Source organism: Panulirus ornatus, chromosome 46 (assembly GCF_036320965.1).
Source record: "Panulirus ornatus isolate Po-2019 chromosome 46, ASM3632096v1, whole genome shotgun sequence".
In the NCBI taxonomy this organism is placed as follows: Eukaryota; Metazoa; Arthropoda; class Malacostraca; order Decapoda; family Palinuridae; genus Panulirus; species Panulirus ornatus.
This window is the reverse complement of record NC_092269.1, coordinates 46,414-72,971: the sequence shown is the minus strand read 5'-3', so window position 1 is coordinate 72,971 and position 26,558 is coordinate 46,414. Positions and strand designations below refer to the sequence as shown.

The window sequence follows — 26,558 nt, the reverse complement described above, 5'->3', positions numbered from 1 at the left end:
TTTGAACCTTTTATTTAACATGCCTCTGAATAAATCTATAGCAAACTTGAAAGTTCAGCGTTGAACAATATTCCCCAGGTATTTAGTTGTATACTTTTTATGTTGCGGAATTAACGACAAACATATATTGGTCCGAGAATAATAGTGTTTCATAAATGAAAAGCAAAAGATTTTGCAAAGTGCCTGAAACGTGGCAGTAAAAATGAGAACGGCCACAGCAACGGCCCCACGCCGAGTGCATGAAAAGTGTAGCTAGCCTAACTCATAAATACCAAGAATACTTGGATAGTGAGTGGGTCTCCAAGGAAAAAACGTATGCTGTATTTTTCCAAAGACACAGGCAGTTGTGTTAGATCAGACAACTGTGATGGTCTCTTTAAAGATCCCGGGAACTTCAAGTGAACTTTGTTCTATATATACCTAAACGATGTAAAGTACAGATTAATGAAAATCCTAATTGGTAGGAACCTGCTTGCCATAATGAGGGTAATGTGGGGAAAAAGTGAGATGTAATGGAAGCTTAAGCAGTAAGATAGAGTGTTTAGGTAGATATGCGGAGGTAGTAAGGTAAAGTATGAGATACCATGGCAGAGTGATAAGCTCCTGAAATGAAGTGATGAAGTAGTGAGATGTTTATTAGTTAATGAGGTGAAGTGATGAGATAGAGGTGCTTCAACTGAGTGAAGGGTTGAGGCAATGATGCTTCAACTGAGTGAAGTGATGAGGCACTGGTTCTTCAACCGAGTGAAGTGATGAGGCAATGGTGCTTCAACTGAGTGAAGTGACGAGGCAATGGTACTTCAACTGAGTGAAGTGATGACGGAATGATGCTTCAACTGAATGAATGGCTGAGGCAGTGGGATACAGTGTTAAAGTGCTGTAGTGGTGATGAAGTGGTTGTTTTGATAGTGATGACGTAGTAAGGTGAAATGATAGTGTGTTGAGGTGAAGCAATGACGAAGGAAAGTGATAAAGTAGTTATGTGAAGCAATGACTAAAGGAAATGGTGAGGTAGTAAGAAGTGAGGAAGTAGTGATGTGAGGCGGGGTGGTCAGGAGTACGATGAAGATATGAGATCCAGATATAATAGCAAGACCATGAGTTGCAGCGGTGAAGATGGGAATTAAAGTGATGATACTAATGAAGCAATGAGGTAATGAGGTGAAGTTACATAGTGAAGCAGTGAATTAGAAGTGAAAAGTTGTGAGGATGTGAGTTGAAGTGATCAAGTAGTGAGATCAGCTAATAAGAAAGTGAGGAGAGGTGCTGCAAAAGTGAGGCTAAGGGATAATGCATTGGTTAAAACAATACAGTGAAGTTGGAGATAATGAGAGAAAGTGGGAAATAGGAGAAGGAAGTCAATCAGAAAAAAATGTAGTATGGTGATTATTATTATAAAGTGAACAAATATTTACGATAAGCGGAAGTGAGTGCTCACTTACAGTGAAGTGTTGTTATCTGATGGTACAAGTGGTTACTTTAGGTTAAATGAGTAGTTAATGAGTAAATGAGTGGTTATAATGGTGAAATGAGTCATATTAACGATGATGTTAGGAGTTATTAATGATAAAATAGCTTATTTAAGATGAAGTGAACAGTTCCTTACGGCAAAGTGATTAGCTGTTGGTGGTGAAGTAAATGTATGCTACGATAGCGTGAGGAGTTGCAGATGGTGAAGTAAATCAATATTCAGAATTACAGAGTGGTTACTTCCGGAGAAGTAAGTGGCTAGTAACAATGAAATAAAGGGGATAGTAATACTGGAGTGGCTGCTTATGATGTAAGTCTTCGCTGATCGTGAAGTAAATGGTTACCACTTGTGAAATGAAGGTTACTACAGGTGAAGTGAAAGCTGACTACTGGAGAGGTAAATGGTTACTACTGGTGAAGTAAATGGTTACTATTGGTGATGTAGATGGTTACGAGTGGTGAAATAAATGGTTACTAATGGTGAAGTGAATTTTCACTATTGTTGAAGAAAATGGGTGTCAGTGGTGAAGTGAATGGTTACTGCTGGTGAAATGAATGATTACTGCTGGTCATTGAAATAAATGGTTACTAATGGTGAAGTGAATGGTTATTAACAGAAGAGTGAATGATTACTACTGGTAAAATGAACGGTTTAATTATTTCTATGTAAATGTTTTTTTTGATGGATTAGTGATCGACTGTTGCTAAGATAGTGAGTAGACAAATAAAGTAAACTGTGGTTAGTAGTGAAATTTGTGGCTACTGTTGTGGCGTGGGTGGTCGTTGTCAGTAAAGTGAACGGTAGTTGATGGTGAATGAGTTCCCATTAAGGGAAAAGGTGTGATGATGAAACGGCTATTGATCGTGAATGAGTCGATGAGGATGACAAAGACACTATTGATAGTGAGGTGGGTAGCTACACTTATGAAAAGTGGCTGTTGATTTTTGAGTGCTTATAACGGTGGAGAGAAAGGCTATTGGTGATAAAGTTAATTGCTACTTATGGAAGAGCGACGTAAGTGCTGGTGAAGTAATTGGTTCATGATACTGATCAGTGAAGGCTTACCAACTCTAAGATACCTTACTTGTGAGTGGGAGTGGCAAGGGAAACTATTGTCTTTTGGTACATCAGCAATGCGCAAAAGAAAGTTACTGGTCGATATCAGTGAAAAGAAGAGTTTTCAGTGGTAAAGTGAGCTATTTATTATGGTAATATAGTCAGTGACAGAGCTGTAAGTAGCCATCTCTAGTGAAGTTAGAGGCTAATGGAAGTGAACTTGGGTGGTCTCTGCCGTTGAAATTAAGTCTGATAATATGTGTGATTAACGTAAGGTGTGATTGGCCTTGATGCCTGTGACAAGTGATTGTGACGTAAGTGATCAGTTATGATGTCTGTGGCAAGAGATGATAAAGAATGATCAATTATTTTGACTAACAAATGATAGTTAAGTATTCGATGATGGTTGCTGTAACAAGTGACTGATGTGACTGATTGGTGATAAGAGTCTTTAGCAAGTGATGATAATGGGAATGGTAGGCGACGATGTCTGTAGTAAATAACAATAACGTGAAGAAGGTATAATGAAGTAATGATTACAATGATATTTGTGTGATGATAGATGTTAATGATGACTAAATTGATAGTGTGGTTAGAAAGGTTAATGATTAAGATAATTGTGTGGTGAGAAAGTTTATTTATGATGAGAGTGATAGTGTGATGAGAGGGGATAATGATGAGTATTGATGAAGCAAATTGTAAACAATAAGAGGACGATGATTCTAAGACACGAACGATGATAGTGAAACAAATGAAGATGTGAAATTGTTAACGATGATAGATGTAATTATGTTGTAGAATTGATGTTAGTACCACTGAGGATGACTTTGACCCTAACGATCATAATGGAACAGGATGACATGATAGTGACGCAAATAAGTGCTGTGTTTCGTCCATTGCCATGAGACGAACAACCCAGCAGCCTGCAACTCGGAGAATGATAATGGCAAGAAAAAAATAGATAGTGGACTGCAAATCGCCGTAAAACAGTTGGCGGATGAAGCTATAAGGCTGCTATACTTTTACAGTTCCCTGATGATAGCAGGACTTACAGTAAAGGTATGAAGACAAAGATGATAATGATAAAACTGTCTCAAGACGGTAATAATTGCTAGGACAAATGTGAATTGCTTTGTCGTTATTGACAGCAATGGCTGACAGTAAAATTATTAAGAAAACGACAAATGATAATTTGCAATCAGTAAAAACAAGAAACTTAAATACAACGACGCATATTTGCATAATATAGAATAAAAAAAATGAATATGTAAGACTTGTTTGTAGTGGCCTACAAAAAGAGAAATATAATCGTTACAACACAGGTTTAGCAACTGTAAGTTGTAAACTGAAAAAAATGAGAGGATGTGCAGTTTGACTTGTAAAGAAAGCGGAGGTTCTCTTAGTATACTGAAATATAAAGTTTTACGAAACAGTACAAGCATATTTTGTAATGTGCACCGGCATTACATACCTTGTAAAGGAGTGAGTCTGTATTCTTTAAGATCAGCTGAAACATTATATGTAGATAGAAATATATCAATAAGACCTTCACTTATTTTGGCGTACATTATTATCCTATATGGGTCTCTATGAATCTAGAATGAATATATATGCAATCGCAGTCTGCATACAAATCGCTCACTCTGAACAATTTCATTGCAGGTTCGATTGGAAATGTATCACATCGAAGAAAACCGAACACCAAACGCAAGATTATCTGTGACCCTGAAATTTATAGAAGTGGATAAAACGCCACTGGTGTGGCTCACTAGAAATCCACACGAGTGCGAACAGCCAGTTGTGCAGAGAGGATCCATGACGATCTATAATCAACTAGCCGTTGCGTAGATGGACAACCAGATGTGTAAAGTGAAAGACTGATCAAAGTGGCAACTACCCGTGATCCACTGACTGCTGTGGAGTGGTCAACCAACACGAGGATCCAGGAATTAAGACCCAGCATCTGGACTGGCCTTATGGCCCAGTACATCAGTGTTATGTAAAGCTGCAGGTGTTGGTGCCACAACAAAGTGTGTATTTAAGGTATTACGTGCGTCCAGTGATTCCTCTGCCTGAGATCCGAGAAATCTCATCTAAAAAACTGTTTAAAGTGTGCTATCTCTTTATACAATAAGAAACATGAAGTGGTCAGAAACAGGCCTTACGCATGAAAAAAAGTTATTGTCACTATTATAATATCGAGAGAGGGACACACATTTCTTTTCGCCTGGTGACACACCGTGAGAGTGTGGTGCGTAGGATGAGGAGCGCGGGTCGAGGGCAAGACACGCTGGAGTGATCCATCAGCCATGCGTCCCTCGGGTCCCTTGGTGCAGCTGATCCTCCTGCTGGCCGCTGTTGCCACTGCCAGCGACTGCCCAAACATCTGTTCTTGCAAGTGGAAGCAGGGTAAGCAGACAGCAGAATGCCGCCACAAGGGGCTTCACACGTTGCCTACTGACATTGCTCCAGCAACACAAGCTTTAGATGTATCACACAACAACATACAGAGACTCCCACGCTATGCTTTTGCCCAAGAGGGGCTCACCAACCTCCAGAAAATCTACTTAAAGAACTGCAACTTGCAAGAGGTGGACAATGATGCTTTCCGGGAGTTAAGTAACCTGGTGGAATTGGATGTGAGGGAGAACCAGCTGAGGCGCGTGCCAGGTGAAGCCTTTAGACACACACCAGAACTCCGTGAGTTGTACCTGAGTGGCAATTCCATAGAGCATATCGGTGTGGACGCTTTCACCCACCTTTCAACCCTAAAGACCCTCGACCTGAGTAGCTGCTACATCAAAACCATCGCTGCTCGGGCTTTCGAACCGCTGAGAATGCTGGAAAAGCTTAGACTAGCCTCGAATAGATTGACTGAGTTGCAGCCACGACTGGTAGACAGCCTGCAGAATCTTCACTTACTGACAGTTGAGGACAACCCCTGGAACTGTGACTGTCGCCTAAGAAAACTCAGAGAGTGGCTAGTGGAGCAACGTGGCCCGCACAGCGTGTCGCCGGTGTGCTCCACACCCTCACGCATCCGCGGCCGCAACTTCGATGAGATGGAGGAGGACGAGTTTGCCTGTCGACCCGAAATATTGCCCACTAAACGGAAGATTGAGAGTGTGTCGGGAGAAAACGCAACGATGTGGTGTCCAGTAGGCGGGCTACCCACTCCAGTTGTGTCCTGGCATGTGAACGATGTGGTGGTGCAGAATGGATCAGTGATGGGTGGAGGCGGTGCCCACGGTTACATTCTGAATGAAGCCAGTGAGGAGCGAGGCAGTCTACTGCTGGTGATGGGCACCAAGACTCAAGACTCTGGACTCAACGTTATATGTGTCGCTTCAAATGCTGCTGGCTCTGCATCGGCCACTTTCGAGTTGAACGTCGCATCTCGCTCTTCGACGGGTATTTCTGCTGATAAGATCGCCGCTCTCTCCTCCGTGTTTGTCATAGTAGTGGCCCTTCTTATCGGCGTGTTCTCCATCCTAGCGCGGCACCGTAATACTCACTCTCCCTTACCAATAAAGACTGTGACGGTGAATGGGGCCGCGGAGACACGCATCGCAGATTTGCCTTATACACCCTCATCGTACGTCGGAGGCTCCGTAATGGCCACAACGGAAAACCCCGACCTTCTGTGTGAGGCCGACCCCAACTCGGACGGAGAAGGGGGTGAATGTTACACCCCTGACGAAAGCAGCCAACATTCAGCACACAGCTTAACTCCTAGACTCAACGGACAAAGTCGCAGCCACACAGTGTCTCTGGACAGCGACAAGACCCCCATGAGTTGTCCGTTTGATTCTGTGTGGGAACCAGAGCGAGTCCACGCCATGCTGGATTCTGCAGCGCCTGAGAACGTCATGCACACATCTCTCCATGAGCCTCTAACACCAAACTGCGACGCTCTGGTCCAGCAGCGGCTCATGTCCTCTTCTCAACGTCATCTCAATAATAGACTCTCATACCTGCCAGACTTTGCCCCTGACTACTCAGAGTTGTATTCATTCAGTCAGGTGGGTCCTGGGCAAACATATACGTCCCTAGGCGGCGTCACCGTACCCCATTACGGAACCATCCCACGTTCTATGAAGATGAGATCCAGTGCCCCCGAAGTTATTCCCGGGGACGGGACACCACCCCTAATGCGACACCCACGGGCGTGGCACTACGGTTTAGAGGACGAGCCAGTGACGTCACCTGAGCAGAGAGGGGGAGGAGCTTCAGTCTACCACAGTACGACGCCCACACCCACGAACAACACCCTTGCCAACACTTGCCTGCCACCAACACCTCTACAGAGCCACAGTAATAAACTCTGTCGCATCACCGCCCGGGACTCACCTGACGAAGGATACCAAGAGGGTGCTGACGTCTAGCGGTTGTCTCGCGCCCTAAAGTCCTTGAGGCGCTCATAAGGCTTATTTTCAAGGCCAGGGAAAACCAGGCAGTGTACACCGTCCCATCAGCTGCATTCTGTGCCATATGATGGGATGAAAAAGGTGTCTTTTTCTGAGTAATGTAGTGAAATGGTTCCGATTGTGATTGAAAACTTTTCCGCAGTTTAACCAAAAAGCATAACTATCCCTCCTCGTGTAAAGGTCGCTGCACAACTCTCACTTTTTCTGAAAGGTAAAATGACTGATGTAAGACAGTCCTGTGAACAGACAGCTGCAGGATCTGCTTTTCACAGTAAGTAAATGTGAGTTGTTGAGCGCCTAGTTCAGTCAAGAGCTTCCATTGGCATTGCTAATGCCCGCATACAGCGATTTTGAAAGCCATGAGATTATCTTTCAGTGGGTAACGCGTTGTAATCTTGGCCTTATAGACACCATATTCCCTTCGGTTGTAGTAACTGAAATGGACTCAACAGTCTGAAGTTCCGTAATGATTTATGGTTACTTGTATTTGTAAACGTAAAGCAGCAATCGTATAGGATCACATGTTACAGATCATTCAGCGATAACCTGTGAATAACACTAAGCACATTAGTTGTCCACTCAAAGACCATGTCATACATATTCTCATGTCACATCTACTGAAGGTGCAACAGCTGAGTGATTTTATAATATGATTAACCACAATTTCTATGCTTGTGATTAAATCAAATTATGGCCACGAATCCATTTACAAGAAATGCTACGAGTGGCTGTGGTATCAACCATCATCGACGAATGACAGTACGTAATGCACTTGGCACCAATAAAGAGATGAGAAGGTAATTGTGATTCAGGAGAATAAGCCAGGAGGTCACGAAAGTATGTAGGTGAAGCTTCACAATGGATGTATGTACCTGCATAAGTCCACCGAAACTGTGGAAGAACACACTGATGTATAACATTCCATGAAAGTTGTGATGTCGAGATATCTGAGTTACAGGATAGAAAAGATATATATATATATATATATATATATATATATATATATATATATATATATATATATATATATATATATATATATATATACTGTGTTTGTGTGTACCCTGAGTTGGTTTTAACATATGGAGAGGATGAATAAAGAGACTGACTTAATGGGATATACTTATCGGAAGTAAAGGAAGCAAAGGAAAGGCCGAGAAGTAGATGTAGGGATGTATTGAGAAGTTTGGAGATGTCAGGGTCTGAACCAGGGGGAGGATGAACTGGACCAATGTGGTATACAAGGAATGCAGTACAAATGACAGCTGGAGAATGGATGTGAGCGGATGTGGCCTTTCTTCGTCTGTTCCTGGCGTTACACCACAAACGCGGGAAACGGCAATCAAGTATATATATATATATATATATATATATATATATATATATATATATATATATATATATATATATAATTCCTTGTGCACTTCACATGACAGCTAGAGAATGAGTATGAGTGGCTGTGGCCTTCGTATGTTTCCTAGCGCTACCTCGCTGATGCACGGGGCGATGATCGGGTGTGGGAGATGAGAAGAGAATGTATATGTTATCTTTTTTCCTTTCCATCATGCGTTTGTGCTGTGTCCTTTTGGGCAGGGTGGCGACGGCAATGAAGGAAGGCGAACAAGTATGCCTGTGTGCATATATATATATATATATATATATATATATATATATATATATATATATATATATATATATATATATATATATATATATGTATATATAAGTTTGGTAAAGTGTGTGAAAGAAAGTTAAGAGTAAATGTGAATAAGAGCAAGGTTATTAGGTACAGTAGGGTTGAGGGTCAAGTCAATTGGGAGGTAAGTTTGAATGGAGAAAAGCTGGAGGAAGTAAAGTGTTTTAGATATCTGGGAGTGGATCTGGCAGCGGATGGAACCATGGAAGCGGAAGTGAATCATAGGGTGGGGGAGGGGGCGAAAATCCTGGGAGCCTTGAAGAATGTGTGGAAGTCGAGAACATTATCTCGGAAAGCAAAAATGGCTATGTTTGAAAGAATAGTGGTTCCAACAATGCTGTATGGTTGCGAGGCGTGGGCTATGGATAGAGTTGTGCGCAGGAGGGTGGATGTGCTGGAAATGAGATGTTTGAGGACAATATGTGGTGTGAGGTGGTTTGATCGAGTAAGTAATGTAAGGGTAAGAGAGATGTGTGGAAATAAGAAGAGCGTGGTTGAGAGAGCAGAAGAGGGTGTTTTGAAATGGTTCGGGCACATGAAGAGAATGAGTGAGGAAAGATTGACCAAGAGGATATATGTGTCGGAGGTGGAGGGAACGAGGAGAAGTGGGAGACCAAATTGGAGGTGGAAAGATGGAGTGAAAAAGATTTTGAGTGATCGGGGCCTGAACATGCAGGAGGGTGAAAGGCAGGCAAGGAATAGAGTGAGTTGGATCGATGTGGTATACCGGGGTCGACGTGTTGTCAATGGATTGAATTAGGGCATGTGAAGCGTCTGGGGTAAACCATGGAAAGTTCTGTGGGGCCTGGATGTGGAAAGGGAGCTGTGGTTTCGGGCATTATTGCATGACAGCTAGAGACTGAGTGTGAACGAATGGGGCTTTTGTTGTCTTTTCCTAGCGCTACCTCGCACACATGAGGGGGAGGTGGATGGTATTCCATGTGTGGCGAGGTGGCAATGGGAATGAATAAAGGCAGACAGTGTGAATTGTGTGCATGTGTATATATGTATATGTCTGTATGTCTATATATATATGTGTACATTGAGATGTATGGGTATGTATATTTGCGTGTGGGGACGTGTATGTGTATGAGGGTGGGTTGGGCCATTTCTTTCGTCTGTTTCCTTGCGCTACCTCGCAAACTCGGGAGACAGCGACAAAGCAAAATAAATATATATATATATATATATATATATATATATATATATATATATATATATATATATATATATATATATATATATATATATATATATGGGAGGCTCCAGTCACGGAAAAACTGACTAATATGAGCTCATCAATCTAAAGTCATTGTATTGGGAGGGCAACAGGTGCCTCTCACGAAGTGTTGCTGCTATAGGAAACATGTACAGTTGATGTATATATTATGCATACATAGAACAAACGTATGTAATATATAGCTTCTTTAGAAAAATTTCAGTTTTTTTAGAAGGAATACAGCAGGTATTGGTTCCAAGTGATAGTGGAATCTTTAGCTTTTTCACGAAGCGCTCGATCAGCTTATATGTGATACCGCCATTTTCTGACAAATCTGTATAGACTTTTACCAAATCCCTTTTTCTAAGAACGCAGTGGAGGTGTTTATGAATTGTTGGCCCTATAGTGATAGAGACGGTTCTGCTGCCTTTGGCATTACCAGGGATACATGATGTATCCTCTTTTTTAGGCAGCTATCCAAACTATAATGAATTTTTTTAATACTACTATATACCCACCTATTTTCTATTATTTCTGGATATTCATGATATATAGCAATCTTTAGTCTACTAATTTCATATTCAAGTTTTTGTATTCTATATTCTGCATCTAATCCTACTCTTTCTTTGAAGCTCTGCTGATACTAACAATGTGCTGATTCTAATACCTGAAAGTTATCCAGTTACGAAATCCCAGCACCTGCCCCGTGGGGCCAGCTGTACCAGTGACACCAGTATTGCTACTCAGTATTATATCCGAAGACTGACCATCTGCCATCATACATAAGCTCACACTGACCACTAATCCTTCATTATCATAAAAACATTATAACTAACTGTCTGGCATGGCTAATTACCACTTCAGTCATTACATTAAGTCTTAAGAACCTCTAAACGTATTAGGTTATTTCCTTCAATCAAATATGAATTTCTTATGATTCGATTACAGTCTTTTATGATTTAGTTGTAAATTTGGCGATAAATTATGATTTTGTCGCAATCATTAATTTTGAATTGAGGACCCAATCGTCTACCATCATCCGATTCAACAATAGTTGCGTACGCATGGCTCCCAGACAGAGGAGCCAATCATCACATCTAATCCACCTCCAGTTAGGTATGGCTTCTAGACAGATGACCCATTCATCACCATCTAATCTACCCCCCATTTATGGATGGTTCCTAGAGGACCCAGTCATCACTAATCCGCTCGCAGTTAGGCATGGCCCCACGACTGAGGACCCAGTCATCACCACCTAATCCTTCCCCAGTTAGGTATAGTATGGCTCCTAGGTAGAGGACCCAGTCATCACCATCAAATCCACCCCAATTAGGTATGGTTCCTAGACAGAGGACCCAATCATCACGATACAATCCACTTCCGTTCATGTATGGCTCCTAGACAGAGGACCCAATCATCACCATCTAATCCTTCCCCAGTTAGGTATTACTCTTAGACAGACAAAAAGAAAAATACTTTATAAGTACACAACAGAGATACCAGTAACTATAAATAGGAATGTTGGAAAGGAAGGTATGGATGTTGGAAGGGATGATGGAAAGGTGGTAGGGATGTTGGATGAATGCATGTTGGAAAAGAGGTAGGAATGTTTGAAGAGAGGTATGAATGTTGGAAAGGAAGTATGGATGTTGGAAGGGAGATACGGTTGTTGGAAGGGAGGTAGGGATGTTGGAAGGGAGGCAGGGAATTTGGAAAGGGAGGTAGGTATGTTAGAAGAGGGTTATGTATGTTGGAAGATAGGTATGGATGTTGGAAGATAGGTATGGATGTTGGAAGATATGTATGGATGTTGGAAGGGAGACGGATGTTGGAAGGAAGGTAGGGATGTTGGAAAGGAAGGCATGGATGTTGGAAGGGAGACAGGAATGTCAACTGGGAAATTACTGGTGTAAGAAGGGAGGTATGGATGTTGGAAGGGAAGTGGAGGATGCTGGTAGGGACATATGGGTGTTAGAAGGGTGATAGAGATGTTGAAAGGAAGGTATGGATGTTGGAAGGAAGGTAGGGATATTGGAAAGAAAGTTAGGGAAGTTGGGATGGTGGAGAGGAGGTAGGGATGTTGACAAGGGTGTATAGATGTCGGAAGGGAAAATAGGTGTTGGCAGGGAGGTATGGATGTTGGAAGGGAAAGCACGGATGTTGGAAGGGAATGCACGGATGTTCTAGGGAGATATGGGTGTTGGAAGGGAGTTAGGGATGTTGGAGGTGAGGTAGGGATGTTGGAAAGGCAGGTAAGGATGTTGGAAGGGAAGTAGGGATTTTGGATGGTAAGTAGAGATGTTGAAATGGGAGGTAAGCATATTGGAAGGGAGGTAGGGATGTTCTAAAGAAAGTATGGATGTTGAAGCATTTTCTTTCATTGGTCATTGTCTCTTGCAAGTCACTGTCTTGCGATAATCGCTTGCTTTTTACGATTAATTTTCTCTCAAATCCTCGTGAGTCACGGTCTCGCCGAATAACTGTCTTTCACGAATCATTATCTCGTACTAATTAGTGTTTTTCATAAATCATTATTCCGGTTCACTGTTCAATAAATCACCACATACTGCAATATATTGCTTATTACGAGCCATTTCTCTTACGAGTCCCTGACTCTAATTATTCACCGATTCTAACGATTCACTATCTCATTCAAGTCAGTCTCTCCCTAGTCATATTCACAATAGTTGTCTTTCTCGTATTACTGATTGTTTCTCTAATGTTGCTAGTTACTGTGGAGAATTATATTATAACGACTATTTAGTAATATTCATGTGAAACACAGCATACTATTAAAGTTAACAACTTATGCAATGTATCATTAAATATTTCTTCGTGCCATAGAGCATTATGTCATGCAATTCTTATGATGTCTGTCAAACATTTTATTCCATAAAATTTTGTACACTGTCATATCATAACGTTTCGTAAGCTTCATATCATGTCATGTATCAATATCTTGTCATGTACTGTCTTGTAATTTCATTATCACTATGTCTGGCAAAATCTTATCTTGTCATGATTTAGTGTATCTTCTCATGCGATAAAACATCATGTCATGTCATACTTCAATTTGCCATATAGTTTATCTTGAGGTGTCAATCAGTGCCAATTTATTTCACATTCTGTCATGTCATGCAATGCCTGTGTCATCCCAGACATCATACTAACATTTCATCCACAATAACTAACACACAATGTTGGTGACATCATGTATCATTGCGTCATGCCACGTAATTTAATACATGCAAATGTTACTTTAAGTCAACACAGCTATTGCGACTAAAGTCATATCGGTCTTTCTAGGTGTTAGTGAGTGTTTGATAATTACGCTTACATACTGTATTCACCAGGAAGGTGGAAGTGTGGTTACAGGTGCAAGTGAGGTACAGTATAGCTCGAAGATAATCAGTATTACGATGAGATTATCATACGTTAGAACACCTCGTGCTAAAGCTATACACAGACCTGAAGATTGTAAGAGAAGGATGATCTTTTAGAAGTCAATTTACTGTAAATGATAAGAAAATTATTTAGATCCAATACGTGTTCAATATGTTTGTAATGTTACTGAAACCTCTGAGTGAGATACTACAAGACTAGAAGGATTTTCAGAACATGTATACAAAACAAAGTTTAAGATACAATGACTGGCCTTCTAAGAATCAAATCATAATTAACGAACAACTTATGAGATAATCAAAATATATAACCTCATTTAAAAGAAAGATTTAGTTTGTCAATTATTATGGATACTATTGTATAAGAAAGATAGAAACTACAAGTCTTTATTTTAGCTGTAGAACACTCATATAATCAAAGATAACATGTGCATGAACACGACTCATGCATCTTTAGAGAACGTAAGAGATAAAAGAAAAGACGTTTGAGATCATAGCTTCACCAGGCATGAAGGTGTAAATATGTTTAGAGGAAGACTTAAGGGAGCTCTAAAGAAACTGCTTTCTGATCTGGGTCATCTGCTTGTATAATAGAAAACTACTCTATTGTTTGTGATACTAAAAGTGGTTATAACCATACGAGCTGCAATAAATTCAGAAGATTATACCATAATGAAGTGTTCAGGCAGTCCCCCAAAACTCGACACACACAAACACACACACACACACACACACACACACACACACACACGGCAAAAACACGTTAATGGTTGCTTGGGCCTAAAGCCCTAATCATATACTACCCCTAAATGCATGACGACAAAAAGAATACTCTCATTTTGGCCTATTTATCTCTAGTTTTGTAGAGAAGGGATCATTGATGTAAAGGGATTCTCAAGGAGGGGCATAGATAAGGAGAATTTGTATAAATGTGTGTCCATGTGTACAAGTCTTTCAATATGATTTTACAATAGTCATATCATATGATTATGAGTCATGTTGTCTTCATTGCCCAGTGCCAAATGCTGTCACAGTGAGAACTGTTACTTAATGTTATTCTCACTTGTTCCTCATAACTCACTTGAACATTGCTTTAAATTCTGATTCTTTTAGCTGTGACTTGCGAAGGGAAACTCTGCAGACAATTACTCGTCTTTTGCTTGCAACTGCTCTCTCTCTCTCTCTCTCTCTCTCTCTCTCTCTCTCTCTCTCTCTCTCTCTCTCTCTCTCTCTCTCTCTCTCTCTCTCTCTCTCTCTCTCAATTTCCCTGAGAACACCAGAACACGATGATATATTATTGTCTAAAACTTTTATAATTACATATATGAAAGACGCGAATATTGTTTGTAAAGTATAGTATGAAATGTAAAAGTATTGCAGTGTAGTCAAAGTTATTATACAGTATCTATTTTTTGAGGTATTTGGATGTTATCAGTTATATGTTACCCTATAGAATGTGATATACCTACACGTTTTCATTCTGAAATCTTTGGCTGTCTTCTCATAAAAATATACTTAGATTTAGCTCTGTTACCATGTAGAGAGATACATGTGAGTGTTGTGTACCACTTACATGCAGTCCACTCTGTTTCATCAGATTAGTAATAAGGCAAATCTGAAAATGTTTTTGAAGCTTATCAACTGAATGATGATGATATACCCCAACTCACGGAACCATACTTTCGAATGATATTCATAACTATTACCGTCACAAGTAAAGGTACGGTGTTGAGGCTAGAATAATGTAGTGATGGCAGAACATTATGAGTGACGGAAGATATTTGTGTTAGTGGCGGACAGGAAGTTGTGGGTATCAGTACCTCAACTCCTAACGTTGATTTATAATTGTCAACTTGACAAAGATCATACGTGTAGCTTCCTTCAGTATGGGATTTTCCTATTTTGTGGAGATTATATTTTTAATAAATAATTCATGGTACATTCACTGTTTTATTATCATTTTACACACACACACACACACACACACACACACACACACACACACACACACACATATACACGGGCCTAAATAGTGTAATAGCGTTACTGATCAAGTGTCAACACGGGCCAGCATGGGTTCTAATCCTGGACGTAGTATTAAGCCTACACCTAACCCGGATGGTCATCGTCCTTTCAGTGTTAGTTGATAAATCGGTAACTGGCTAAAGCTGGTGTGTGTCTGTGTGTGTGTGTGTGTGTGTGTGTGTGTGTGCACACGCATAGCAGTAAAGACTTTATATATATATATATATATATATATATATATATATATATATATATATATATATATATATATATGTATTATTTATTTTATTTTGCTTTGTCGCTGTCTCCCGCGTTAGCGAGGTAGCGCAAGGAAACAGACGAAAGAATGGCCCAACCCGCCCACATACACATGTATATACATACATGTCCACCCATGCACAATATACATACCTATACATCTCACTGTACACATATATATGCACACACAGACATATACATATATACACATGTACATAATTCATACTGTCTGCTTTTATTTGTTCCCATCGCCACCTCGCCACACATGGAATAACAACCCCCTCCCCCTCATGTGTGCGAGGTAGCGCTAGGAAAAACACCAAAGGCCCCATTCGTTCACACTCAGTCTCTAGCTGTCATGTAATAATGCATCGAAACCACAGCTCCCTTTCCACATCCAGGCCCCACACACTTTGCATGGTTTACCCCAGACGCTTCACATGCCCTGGTTCAATCCATTGACAGCACGTCGACCCCGGTATACCACATCGTTCCAATTCACTCTATTCCTTGCACGCCTTTCACCCTCCTGCATGTTCAGGCCCCGATCATTCAAAATCTTTTTCACTCCATCTTTCCACCTCCAATTTGGTCTCCCACTTCTCCTCGTTCCCTCCACCTCTGACACATATATCCTCTTGGTCAATCTTTCCCCACTCATTCTCTCCATGTGAACAAACCATTTCAAAACACCCTCTTCTGCTCTCTCAACCACACTCTTTTTATTTCCACACATCTCTCTCACCCTTACATTAATTACTCGATCAAACCACCTCACACCACATATTGTCCTCAAACATCTCATTTCCAGCACATCCACCCTCCTGCGCACAACTCTATCCATAGCCCACGCCTCGCAACCATACAACATTGTTGGAACCACTATTCCTTCAAACATACCCATTTTTGCTTTCCGAGATAATGTTCTCGACTTCCAAACATTCTTCAAGGCTCCCAGAATTTTCGCCCCCTCCCCCACCCTATGATCTACTTCCGCTTCCATGGTTCCATCCGCTGCCAGATCCACTCCCAGATATCTAAAACACTTTACTTCCTCCAGTTTTTCTCCATTCAAACTTACCTCCCAATTGACTTGACCCTCAACCCTATTGTACCTAATAACCTTGCTCTTATTCACATTCACTCTTAACTTTCTTCTTTCACACACTTTACCAAACTCAGTCACCAGCTTCTGCAGTTTCTCACATGAATCAGCCACCAGCGCTGTATCATCAGCGAACAACAACTGACTCACTTCCCAAGCTCTCTCATCCACAACAGACTGCATACTTGCCCCTCTTTCCAAAACTCTTGCATTCACCTCCCTAACAACCCCATCCATAAACAAATTAAACAACCATGGAGACATCACACCCCTGCCGCAAACCTACATTCACTGAGAACCAATCACTTTCCTCTCTTCCTACACGTACACATGCCTTACATCCTCGATAAAAACTTTTCACTGCTTCTAACAACTTGCCTCCCACACCATATATTCTTAATACCTTCCACAGAGCATCTCTATCAACTCATTATATATATATATATATATATATATATATATATATATATATATATATATATATATATATATATATATATATATATGCACACAAGGTTAAGATACGAGACAACGCGAGTTTAAAACTCTTTCCCCGAGCACGCAACTAATTATTGCACACACACACACACACGCACACACACACACACACACACACACACACACACACACACACACACACACACACACACACAGCAAAATATCAGAGAAGAGGTTAGGCAGTGTTCTTTGTATCTTCAAAATTATGAAGGATCTACAGCTCATGAAGCTTAGTCTGTATAAGTAGGGGAGAGCGGGAGAAGGTAGAGTAGAACATGAAGGGAAACCTAAGTGATTAATGCATTTGATGTTTAGTTATTGTGCCAATTTTTGGGAATCTAATAGGATTTATTGAAGGAAGTTTCTCATATTCAAATCGAATCCCCATGAGTGTTGCCAGTTTCGGTGGATCAGTTTCCTCCAAGTACTGTGCTCTTTATTAATAAAGTTTTTTTGTGTGCAGTTTTGATTGTAAAAAAAAAAGCAAAATTTTTGCGTTATGGAAAAGCAACTCTGACAGAGTATAAACTCTTCATGTGGCTATTTTGTGTTGGTAAGTTTCTTTACCACTACTTGAATTACCCTAGGGATCGCCATAAGACCATTAGCACTGCCTGAGCCAAGAAAAAAATAATATAAGCTTTAAAGAAAACAGAGAAATTAGACAGCAGTACTAGGACAAGCTTGTCAGCAAACACTAACACGAGTATTGCGCTAGAGTTTTTGTTTCAAAACGGACTTCAGACTGGTATGGACTCAAATATGGGAATGTACCAAGATCTAGTAACATACAAAACTTATGGATGAAAGAAGAATCACAAGAGCACAAATATTTGGAAATGTAAGATAATGTTAAATAGCAAGACCAAAAGTTAACACAACTAGAGTTAAAGAAACTGAGTTATCAGTTCAAGGATCATGAAGCGTGTAATGAGATGAAAGGAAAATTATGGAATATAGTCAATACGCACGAACCAAAATTCATGTAAGTAGACGTGATTCAGGAGGCACGTAATTGGAGGAAAAAATGTGATTTTATTGAAACGTAAATAACGTTGGTTAGGTGTTTTCTACGTGTCCTGGAGGCTGTTCAGTTAGAGGAAAGGACTGGAACATACACATAATCAATTAACAATAGTAGCCAGGAAGATGCAGAACGAACAATATCGGCAGCTGATCGAAGGACACAGACGAAGAAAACTAGAGGAACTTCGACCTTGGGTCATACGAAAAGAACTACAAAGGAATTAAGGGAGGCTATAGCAAGAATAACATGCATTGCTAGATACGAAGCTGTCAAGGAAGTCCATGGCCTAGTTGATGGGAGGTTTGAAATAATACAAGTATGCAAGACCACTGCTTCTTGGCTAAAAGAGATTTAAGGGAAAAATCTGAGACAGAAAAGTTGATTCAGCATTGAAGGATCCAGCTGAAAACTGGGTAGCACTAAAATTAGAAAGATTTAAACTAAGAGATTTGATAGACGTTCATAATTGACATTATTAGCTCGCAAAATCGTACACCAGATTGGGAAGAAAAATAAGAGAAAGAAGAAATATTTATGAAAAGATTACTGTAGGTTAAAGAATTGCCAGACACAAGTTCAGTGTAAAAAGAAATAAAACGAAATACTGGATATAATCAAGATATAAGAGTGTGACCAGTTATGGTAACGTTTGACTTGGAGTCATCTAGATAGGAGATTCTTAGGTAAATTAAGAAACACACAAGACGGGGTAGAATTCAGTGGGGTATTCATCAAATGTCATAAAGAAGTGGAAGAGTAACAGGAGCAAGAGAAATAAATCAAACATATTTGTAAATTTCGTTGATCTTCGCATACCTCTTGACAGGCAAATCTGAGATGATATTGTTTGTGAAAGAAAATGGACGCAAATGTAAATGTTTTAGCAAAACTTTCAAAGTAGTTGAGGGAACATATGTAATAGACGGTCTCTTTTCCAATCGAGGCCAGAGCGGTGGAGTGATGACATATAGAAGTGGCTGTTGTCTAAGGAAGTACCATATAAGAAACTTAGACCAGTAACCAATATGACAGAGTAGATTATGTAAATTTGCTCAGAGAATTAAGGGACTTTTACATCAAAATTAATGTCAGTTGAAATGTAAAAATGAAACAGTGAAAGAAACTATAAAGAATTTTATAGTTATTGTAAAAGTAAGAGTAATTTCCCAATCAATTGGTTCATTAATTATGGAAATGTTGAAAACAACAAAGCTAGGGCAAAAAACTTATATATATATATACTTTTTTTTTTTTATACCTCGTCGCTGTCTCCCGCGGTTGCGAGGTAGCGCAAGGAAACAGACGAAAGAAATGGCCCAACCCCCCCCCATACACATGTACATACACACGTCCACACACGCAAATATACATACCTACACAGCTTTCCATGGTTTACCCCGGACGCTTCACATGCCTTGATTCAATCCACTGACAGCACGTCAACCCCTGTATACCACATCGCTCCAATTCACTCTATTCCTTGCCCTCCTTTCACCCTCCTGCATGTTCAGGCCCCGATCACACAAAATCCTTTTCACTCCATCTTTCCACCTCCAATTTGGTCTCCCTCTTCTCCTCGTTCCCTCCACCTCCGACACATATATCCTCTTGGTCAATCTTTCCTCACTCATTCTCTCCATGTGCCCAAACCATTTCAAAACACCCTCTTCTGCTCTCTCAACCACGCTCTTTTTATTTCCACACATCTCTCTTACCCTTACGTTACTTACTCGATCAAACCACCTCACACCACACATTGTCCTCAAACATCTCATTACCAGCACATCCATCCTCCTGCGCACAACTCTATCCATAGCCCACGCCTCGCAACCATACAACATTGTTGGAACCACTATTCCTTCAAACATACCCATTTTTGCTTTCCGAGATAATGTTCTCGACTTCCACACATTTTTCAAGGCTCCCAAAATTTTCGCCCCCTCCCCCACCCTATGATCCACTTCCGCTTCCATGGTTCCATCTGCTGCCAGATCCACTCCCAGATATCTAAAACACTTCACTTCCTCCAGTTTTTCTCCATTCAAACTCACCTCCCAATTGACTTGACCCTCAACCCTACTGTACCTAATAACCTTGCTCTTATTCACATTTACTCTTAACTTTCTTCTTCCACACACTTTACCAAACTCCGTCACCAGCTTCTGCAGTTTCTCACATGAATCAGCCACCAGCGCTGTATCGTCAGCGAACAACAACTGACTCACTTCCCAAGCTCTCTCATCCCCAACAGACTTCATACTTGCCCCTCTTTCCAAGACTCTTGCATTTACCTCCCTAACAACCCCATCCATAAACAAATTAAACAACCATGGAGACATCACACACCCCTGCCGCAAACCTACATTCATTGAGAATCAATCACTTTCCTCTCTTCCTACACGTACACATGCCTTACATCCTCGATAAAAACTTTTCACTGCTTCTAACAACTTGCCTCCCACACCATATATTCTTAATACCTTCCACAGAGCATCTCTATCAACTCTATCATATGCCTTCTCCAGATCCATAAATGCTACATACAAATCCATTTGCTTTTCTAAGTATTTCTCACATACATTCTTCAAAGCAAACACCTGATCCACACATCCTCTACCACTTCTGAAACCACACTGCTCTTCCCCAATCTGATGCTCTGTACCTGCCTTCACCCTCTCAATCAATACCCTCCCATATAATTTACCAGGAATACTCAACAAACTTATACCTCTGTAATTTGAGCACTCACTCTTATCCCCTTTGCCTTTGTACAATGGCACTATGCACGCATTCCGCCAATCCTCAGGCACCTCACCATGAGTCATACATACATTAAATAACCTTACCAACCAGTCAACAATACAGTCACCCCCTTTTTTAATAAATTCCACTGCAATACCATCCAAACCTGCTGCCTTGCCGGCTTTCATCTTCCGCAAAGCTTTTACTACCTCTTCTCTGTTTACCAAATCATTTTCCCTAACCCTCTCACTTTGCACACCACCTCGACCCAAACACCCTATATCTGCCACTCTGTCATCAGACACATTCAACAAACCTTCAAAATACTCATTCCATCTCCTTCTCACATCACCACTACTTGTTATCACCTCCCCATTTACGCTCTTCACTGAAGTTCCCATTTGCTCCCTTGTCTTACGCACCCTATTTACCTCCTTCCAGAACATCTTTTTATTCTCCCTAAAATTTACTGATAGTCTCTCACCCCAACTCTCATTTGCCCTTTTTTCACCTCTTGCACCTTTCTCTTGACCTCCTGTCTCTTTCTTTTATACTTCTCCCACTCAATTGCATTTTTTCCCTGCAAAAATCGTCCAAATGCCTCTCTCTTCTCTTTCACTAATACTCTTACTTCTTCATCCCACCACTCATATATATATATATATATATATATATATATATATATATATATATATATATATATATATATATATATATATATATATATATGGTTTGATCGAGTGAGTAACGTAAGGGTAAGAGAGATGTGTGGAAATAAAAAGAGCGTGGTTGAGAGAGCAGAAGAGGGTGTTTTGAAGTGGTTTGGGCACATGGAGAGGATGAGTGAGGAAAGATTGACCAAGAGGATATATGTGTCGGAGGTGGAGGGAACAAGGAGAAGAGGGAGACCAAATTGGAGGTGGAAAGATGGAGTGAAAAAGATTTTGTGTGATCGGGGCCTGAACATGCAGGAGGGTGAAAGGAGGGCAAGGAATAGAGTGAATTGGAGCGATGTGGTATACCGGGGTTGACGTGCTGTCAGTGGATTGAATCAAGGCATGTGAAGCGTCTGGGGTAAGCTATGGAAAGCTGTGTAGGTATGTATATTTGCGTGTGTGGACGTATGTATATACATGTGTATGGGGGGGGTTGGGCCATTTCTTTCGTCTGTTTCCTTGCGCTACCTCGCAAACGCGGGAGACAGCGACAAAGTATAATAAAAAAAAAACATATATATATATATATATATATATATATATATATATATATATATATATATATATATATATATATATAATTTTTTTTCATCTGTATTTCCAATTGAAGATACAGCTCATGTCCAAAAGTATTTTGCAGCATAATGACATACAAAATGATGAAATACTCTCAGCGTTACATGAAATAAGAGTAAATACAACTACAAGCCTATATAAGGTTCATCAAAGGACAATAAAAAAAGGTGAAACACGCTAAAGATAAGCATTTGACTGTCCTTTTCAATGTCACTTCCATCGAAAAATGTTCTAGAGGAATGGAAGTTTGCCAGTGTTATACACATTCAAAAAAGGTAATAAAGCACTGCCCGGAAAATATAGTCAATTAGTTGAGCGTCTGTACTTTGTAAACTTATGGAAACTATTATTCAGAATAAGAATTCTCTACCATCTAGAGGACCACCATTCAATAAACGATTTCCAGCATGGTTGTGTTATCTGAAGGTAGCTAAAAAATTCTTACGTAAATGCCAATTTTGTAATTATTGGTACCAATAAATGGAGAACATTCAGTTTGTATAGCTAAATGTAGAGATAATATATGAAATATTCAGGGTGTGGCTATACATAACCAATATAGTTATGAATCAAGCCACTGACTCTGCAGTAAGGCAATATTGTAAGCCTTTTGTATTATGGATTTGATAATCATTTTGCATTTGTTTTATCTAGAATTGTAAACAATCCTCTAGCTCAAAAGGCGTTAAAGTATATTGGATTAATGTGTGTAATACAGCTTTATTAGAATTACCCAAAAGGAGGCACATGTAACCGAAAAAAATAATCCATACACGAAAAGCAGCAGGACAACTTCATCCAAAAAGACAGAATTACTCGCAAGAAATTCAGTCACGAAGCGGCAGTTGATCTGACCCGGGTCGCTGGTCTTCCTGAGGCGTGACTTGACTTGGAAATAACCTCTCGCTTGCCAGGTCAGAGAGTGTACCTGCCCAAAGGAAAGTAAGCGAATGAGGGGAATGAGAAGCAGGAGGCAAGAAGGGGTTGTGCTTCAGAATTTTGTCTGCTGGAATACTGAACTTTGTCCCCAACACCGTGCTCATAGGATTGTCATATCGTTTCAAATCACTTTCAGTTATGAATTTTGCTCCAATATATTATAGACGATGACCTTCATCCAAGGCTTACATACCTTACAACCACATACTCCCACTCTCCTTTTTTTTTCTTTTTTTTTTTCCAAAAGAAGGAACAGAGAAGGGGGCCAGGTGAGGATATTCCCTCAAAGGCCCAGTCCTCTGTTCTTAACGCTACCTCGCTATCGCGGGAAATGGCGAATAGTATGAAAGATATATATATATATATATATATATATATATATATATATATATATATATATATATATATATATAATTTTTTTCATTTTTCCTATGAGTTCACGGGGAAAATGAAACAAGTTCCCTGTAGACTCATAGGAATATACTTGATCACGGGCAAAATTGTGATCCTTTCCAATATATATATGGAGGACCTTCACTTCACTGGGAAGAGATATATGCAAAATCACCTCTGGAAAGAGAAAATACAGACAGTAAGTACTTTCGTTTATTACATCATCAGACGGGGTGGGGTTACACAAATATTGACGTCCTTAAAATCACAGAGGTAACAATGAGGCGGAGCATTCTAAATGACCAAAAGACATATTTATATTATGATCAAATGTGCCAGAGATTAAGCATGATTCAATTACATTTCTTTCACCAAAACAATTTGATTTAACTTTGGTTTTAGCTCCTCCCCAATCGATATGATGATCAAAGGCAGCATTGTTGAAATAGCCGTTGCTCTGTTTGGCTATTCTAACACTAAACTTATGTTGAGATCCTAGTCTCAAAATCTTTCCCGATTGTCCACTGTAATATTGGTTAAGGTCTTTACATGGGACTCCGTCCCCTGAGATTTTGTCACCTTACCTCTGGGCAAAGAGGAAAATTTGTTCGGACGGACTGAGTTTAACAGAAGGTTCCGTCCCGTATTGATTCCTATGATCTCAGAGGTAAATTTATCCGCGAAGATGGTGTCGAGAATTGGAATTTGCTCCGTCCCTTAAGTTTTGCCACCTTACCTCTGGACAAAGAGGATAAATTGTTCTGACGGACTGAGTTTAACTGCAGGTTCCGTCCCAAAGTGATTCTTATGCTCTCAGTCTAGAGGGAATTTGTCCGCGGAGATGGTGGCGGCGAGCATTGGAAGTCGTCCCGTCTTCTGAGTTTTGCCTCCTTACCTCTGGCCAGTGTGAGCTCAAGGGTCTACTAGAATAGATCTTAATTTTGTTTTAACAAATTTGTTGCTGCTTTTTGGATTTACTGCATACTCCAGAATACCAAAAAACATGTATAATCAAAATGAGGTTGAATTAAAGCAGAACATTAGGTTTTCTTCATTTTCTAATTAAAGCCGTTTCCTTGCCTGTATAAAAATTTTAATCTCGCATTTATTTTCTTGGTTATAAACTGACAGCTTAACTCCCCTGAGGAACATAGGTCCAAATAAACTCCTAGGCACTTCACTGATTTTACTTCTTTTATTGCCTGACCATTACATGTTATTGCAAAATTATTTACCTTCTCTAGTTTTCTTTTAGATCATACTATTATAACTTCGGTTTTTCCTAGGGGAAGAGACATTTTGTATATGAGACACTAATTTTCATGTCATTTACTTGGCACAAGAATAATAGTGGTCCTAAAATACTCCCCTGTGGAACTCCACAAGTTATACTACAAGACCCGGAATAATATTCATCATTTTCACTACCTGATTCCTTCCAGTAAGATATGAATGAGAAAAACTGTTCCACGGACTTTATCCTCATTGCTTTTGATTTTTCACACAAAATGTGATTCTCAACCGTCAAATGCATTTTGTAGGTCCAAAAGTACAAGTCCTATGCAATTTCCTTTTGATATATTAGTTTTGAGTAAGTCTAAAAGATAGACCAAACACCTTTTACAATGAGTATCAATTGCAACCTAAAATCATCCAGAGTCAGACAGCAGTGGAGGGCACCTCTAAAATAAACTCCATTAATTACTTGCCTCGACCTCGTTGCTCTCATTTAGTTTCCTATTTCTTACATATATTTCTATTTCTTATAAAACATCAAGAAATAGTGATTCTTGATAGAAATATCACTGTCTGTCGCTTAGACTGCTGTATGCAATCTTGTGTAAATTCACATTTCACTTCTCAGCCTAAGAGGACTCAAATATCCCTGAGTATCCTTCCTCCCCTCATTCGTCTTAGGTTAGTTTAGGGTAGGTTTGGTTAGGTTAGCTTAGGTTAGGTTGGGTTGGGTTGGATTAGGTTAGGGTAAGGTAGGTTTGGGTAGGTTAGGTGTTAGGTTACGTTAGGTTTGTCTCATATTGGCGGTTGGTATGCCGCGAGTCAGCTGTTGTATGTAAACATGTATGGAAAACAGAAGTTCAAGCTCGTCGTGTCACTCTCCCCAGGCAGCAGCGTGTCTTGGTGGCAGAGAGGGCCCATTTCATCTAGTGCTAGAGTCAGGATTGAATATTAATTAACAAAAGAAGATATGGGAGGAGATAACTGTTATATTCAACGCCAGGAGCTGTGGACAAGTGCCGCTTGCTGCCCACCAACTGAAACGGTCCTGGGACCACATAAAACGAAGGTAAGCGATTCATGCATTATAGATTTTATTTCTTTCTGAAATTGGTAATACTTAAGGAGAGACACGCTTGGAAATCACGAATTTAATAATGTATTGAAAAGTTGCTGTAAACGGGGAGGGCTATATAAGAACATAAAAAGTGAGGACACTGCAAGGGGCCAATTGGCCCATGCTAGGAAGGTCCTGCGTCTGTCCACTATATAACCAACCACCTGAACCCGTAAACACATCCAACCTTCGTTCAAAGCTACCTAAAGACCTAGCTTCCAGTACTTTACTTGGCAGCTTGTTCCATGAATCTACTACCCTATTCCCGAACTAATATTTACCCACATCCGACCTGAATCAATTTTTTTTTTCTACTTAGAATCCATTATATCTTGTCCTATATGGTGGCGTCATTCATCCATTTGATATTTTCAGTCGGGTCCCCTCTAGCCCTCCTCTTGAGTGAGTGTAAATTGTCTTTTTAACCTTTATTTATACCTGAAATTTTTCATGAACAAGCAAGAGATGAAAGAGAAATCTTACAAGAATGACTGAAGTGAGGCCCCGTAGCAAGGCTGGGTGAAAATACTTTTAAGTTAGGTTGAGCCTAGTCATTTTATTACCCAATGTGAGGTGAAGGAAGTTTTACCTTCTTTCTAAACTATAGGAATACATTTTATAAATACATATATTTTTTTATTTATTATTTTGCTTTG

The 26,558-nt window shown here is 40.0% G+C and overlaps 1 protein-coding gene across 1 annotated transcript in view; it reads left to right on the top strand.

Annotated features, from left to right (window-relative positions):
• The window catches only part of LOC139763027 (uncharacterized), a 29,846-nt gene extending 3,489 nt beyond the window's left edge, over window positions 1–26,357 (top strand). The window contains exons 2-3 of the mRNA XM_071688561.1: window positions 4,190–7,225; window positions 25,673–26,357. Coding sequence (XP_071544662.1) covers window positions 4,837–6,912 — 2,076 coding nt within the window. The 5' untranslated portion in view covers window positions 4,190–4,836 and the 3' untranslated portion in view covers window positions 6,913–7,225; window positions 25,673–26,357. The remainder of the gene's footprint in view (window positions 1–4,189; window positions 7,226–25,672) is intronic.
• Window positions 26,358–26,558: the final 201 nt, after the last annotated feature.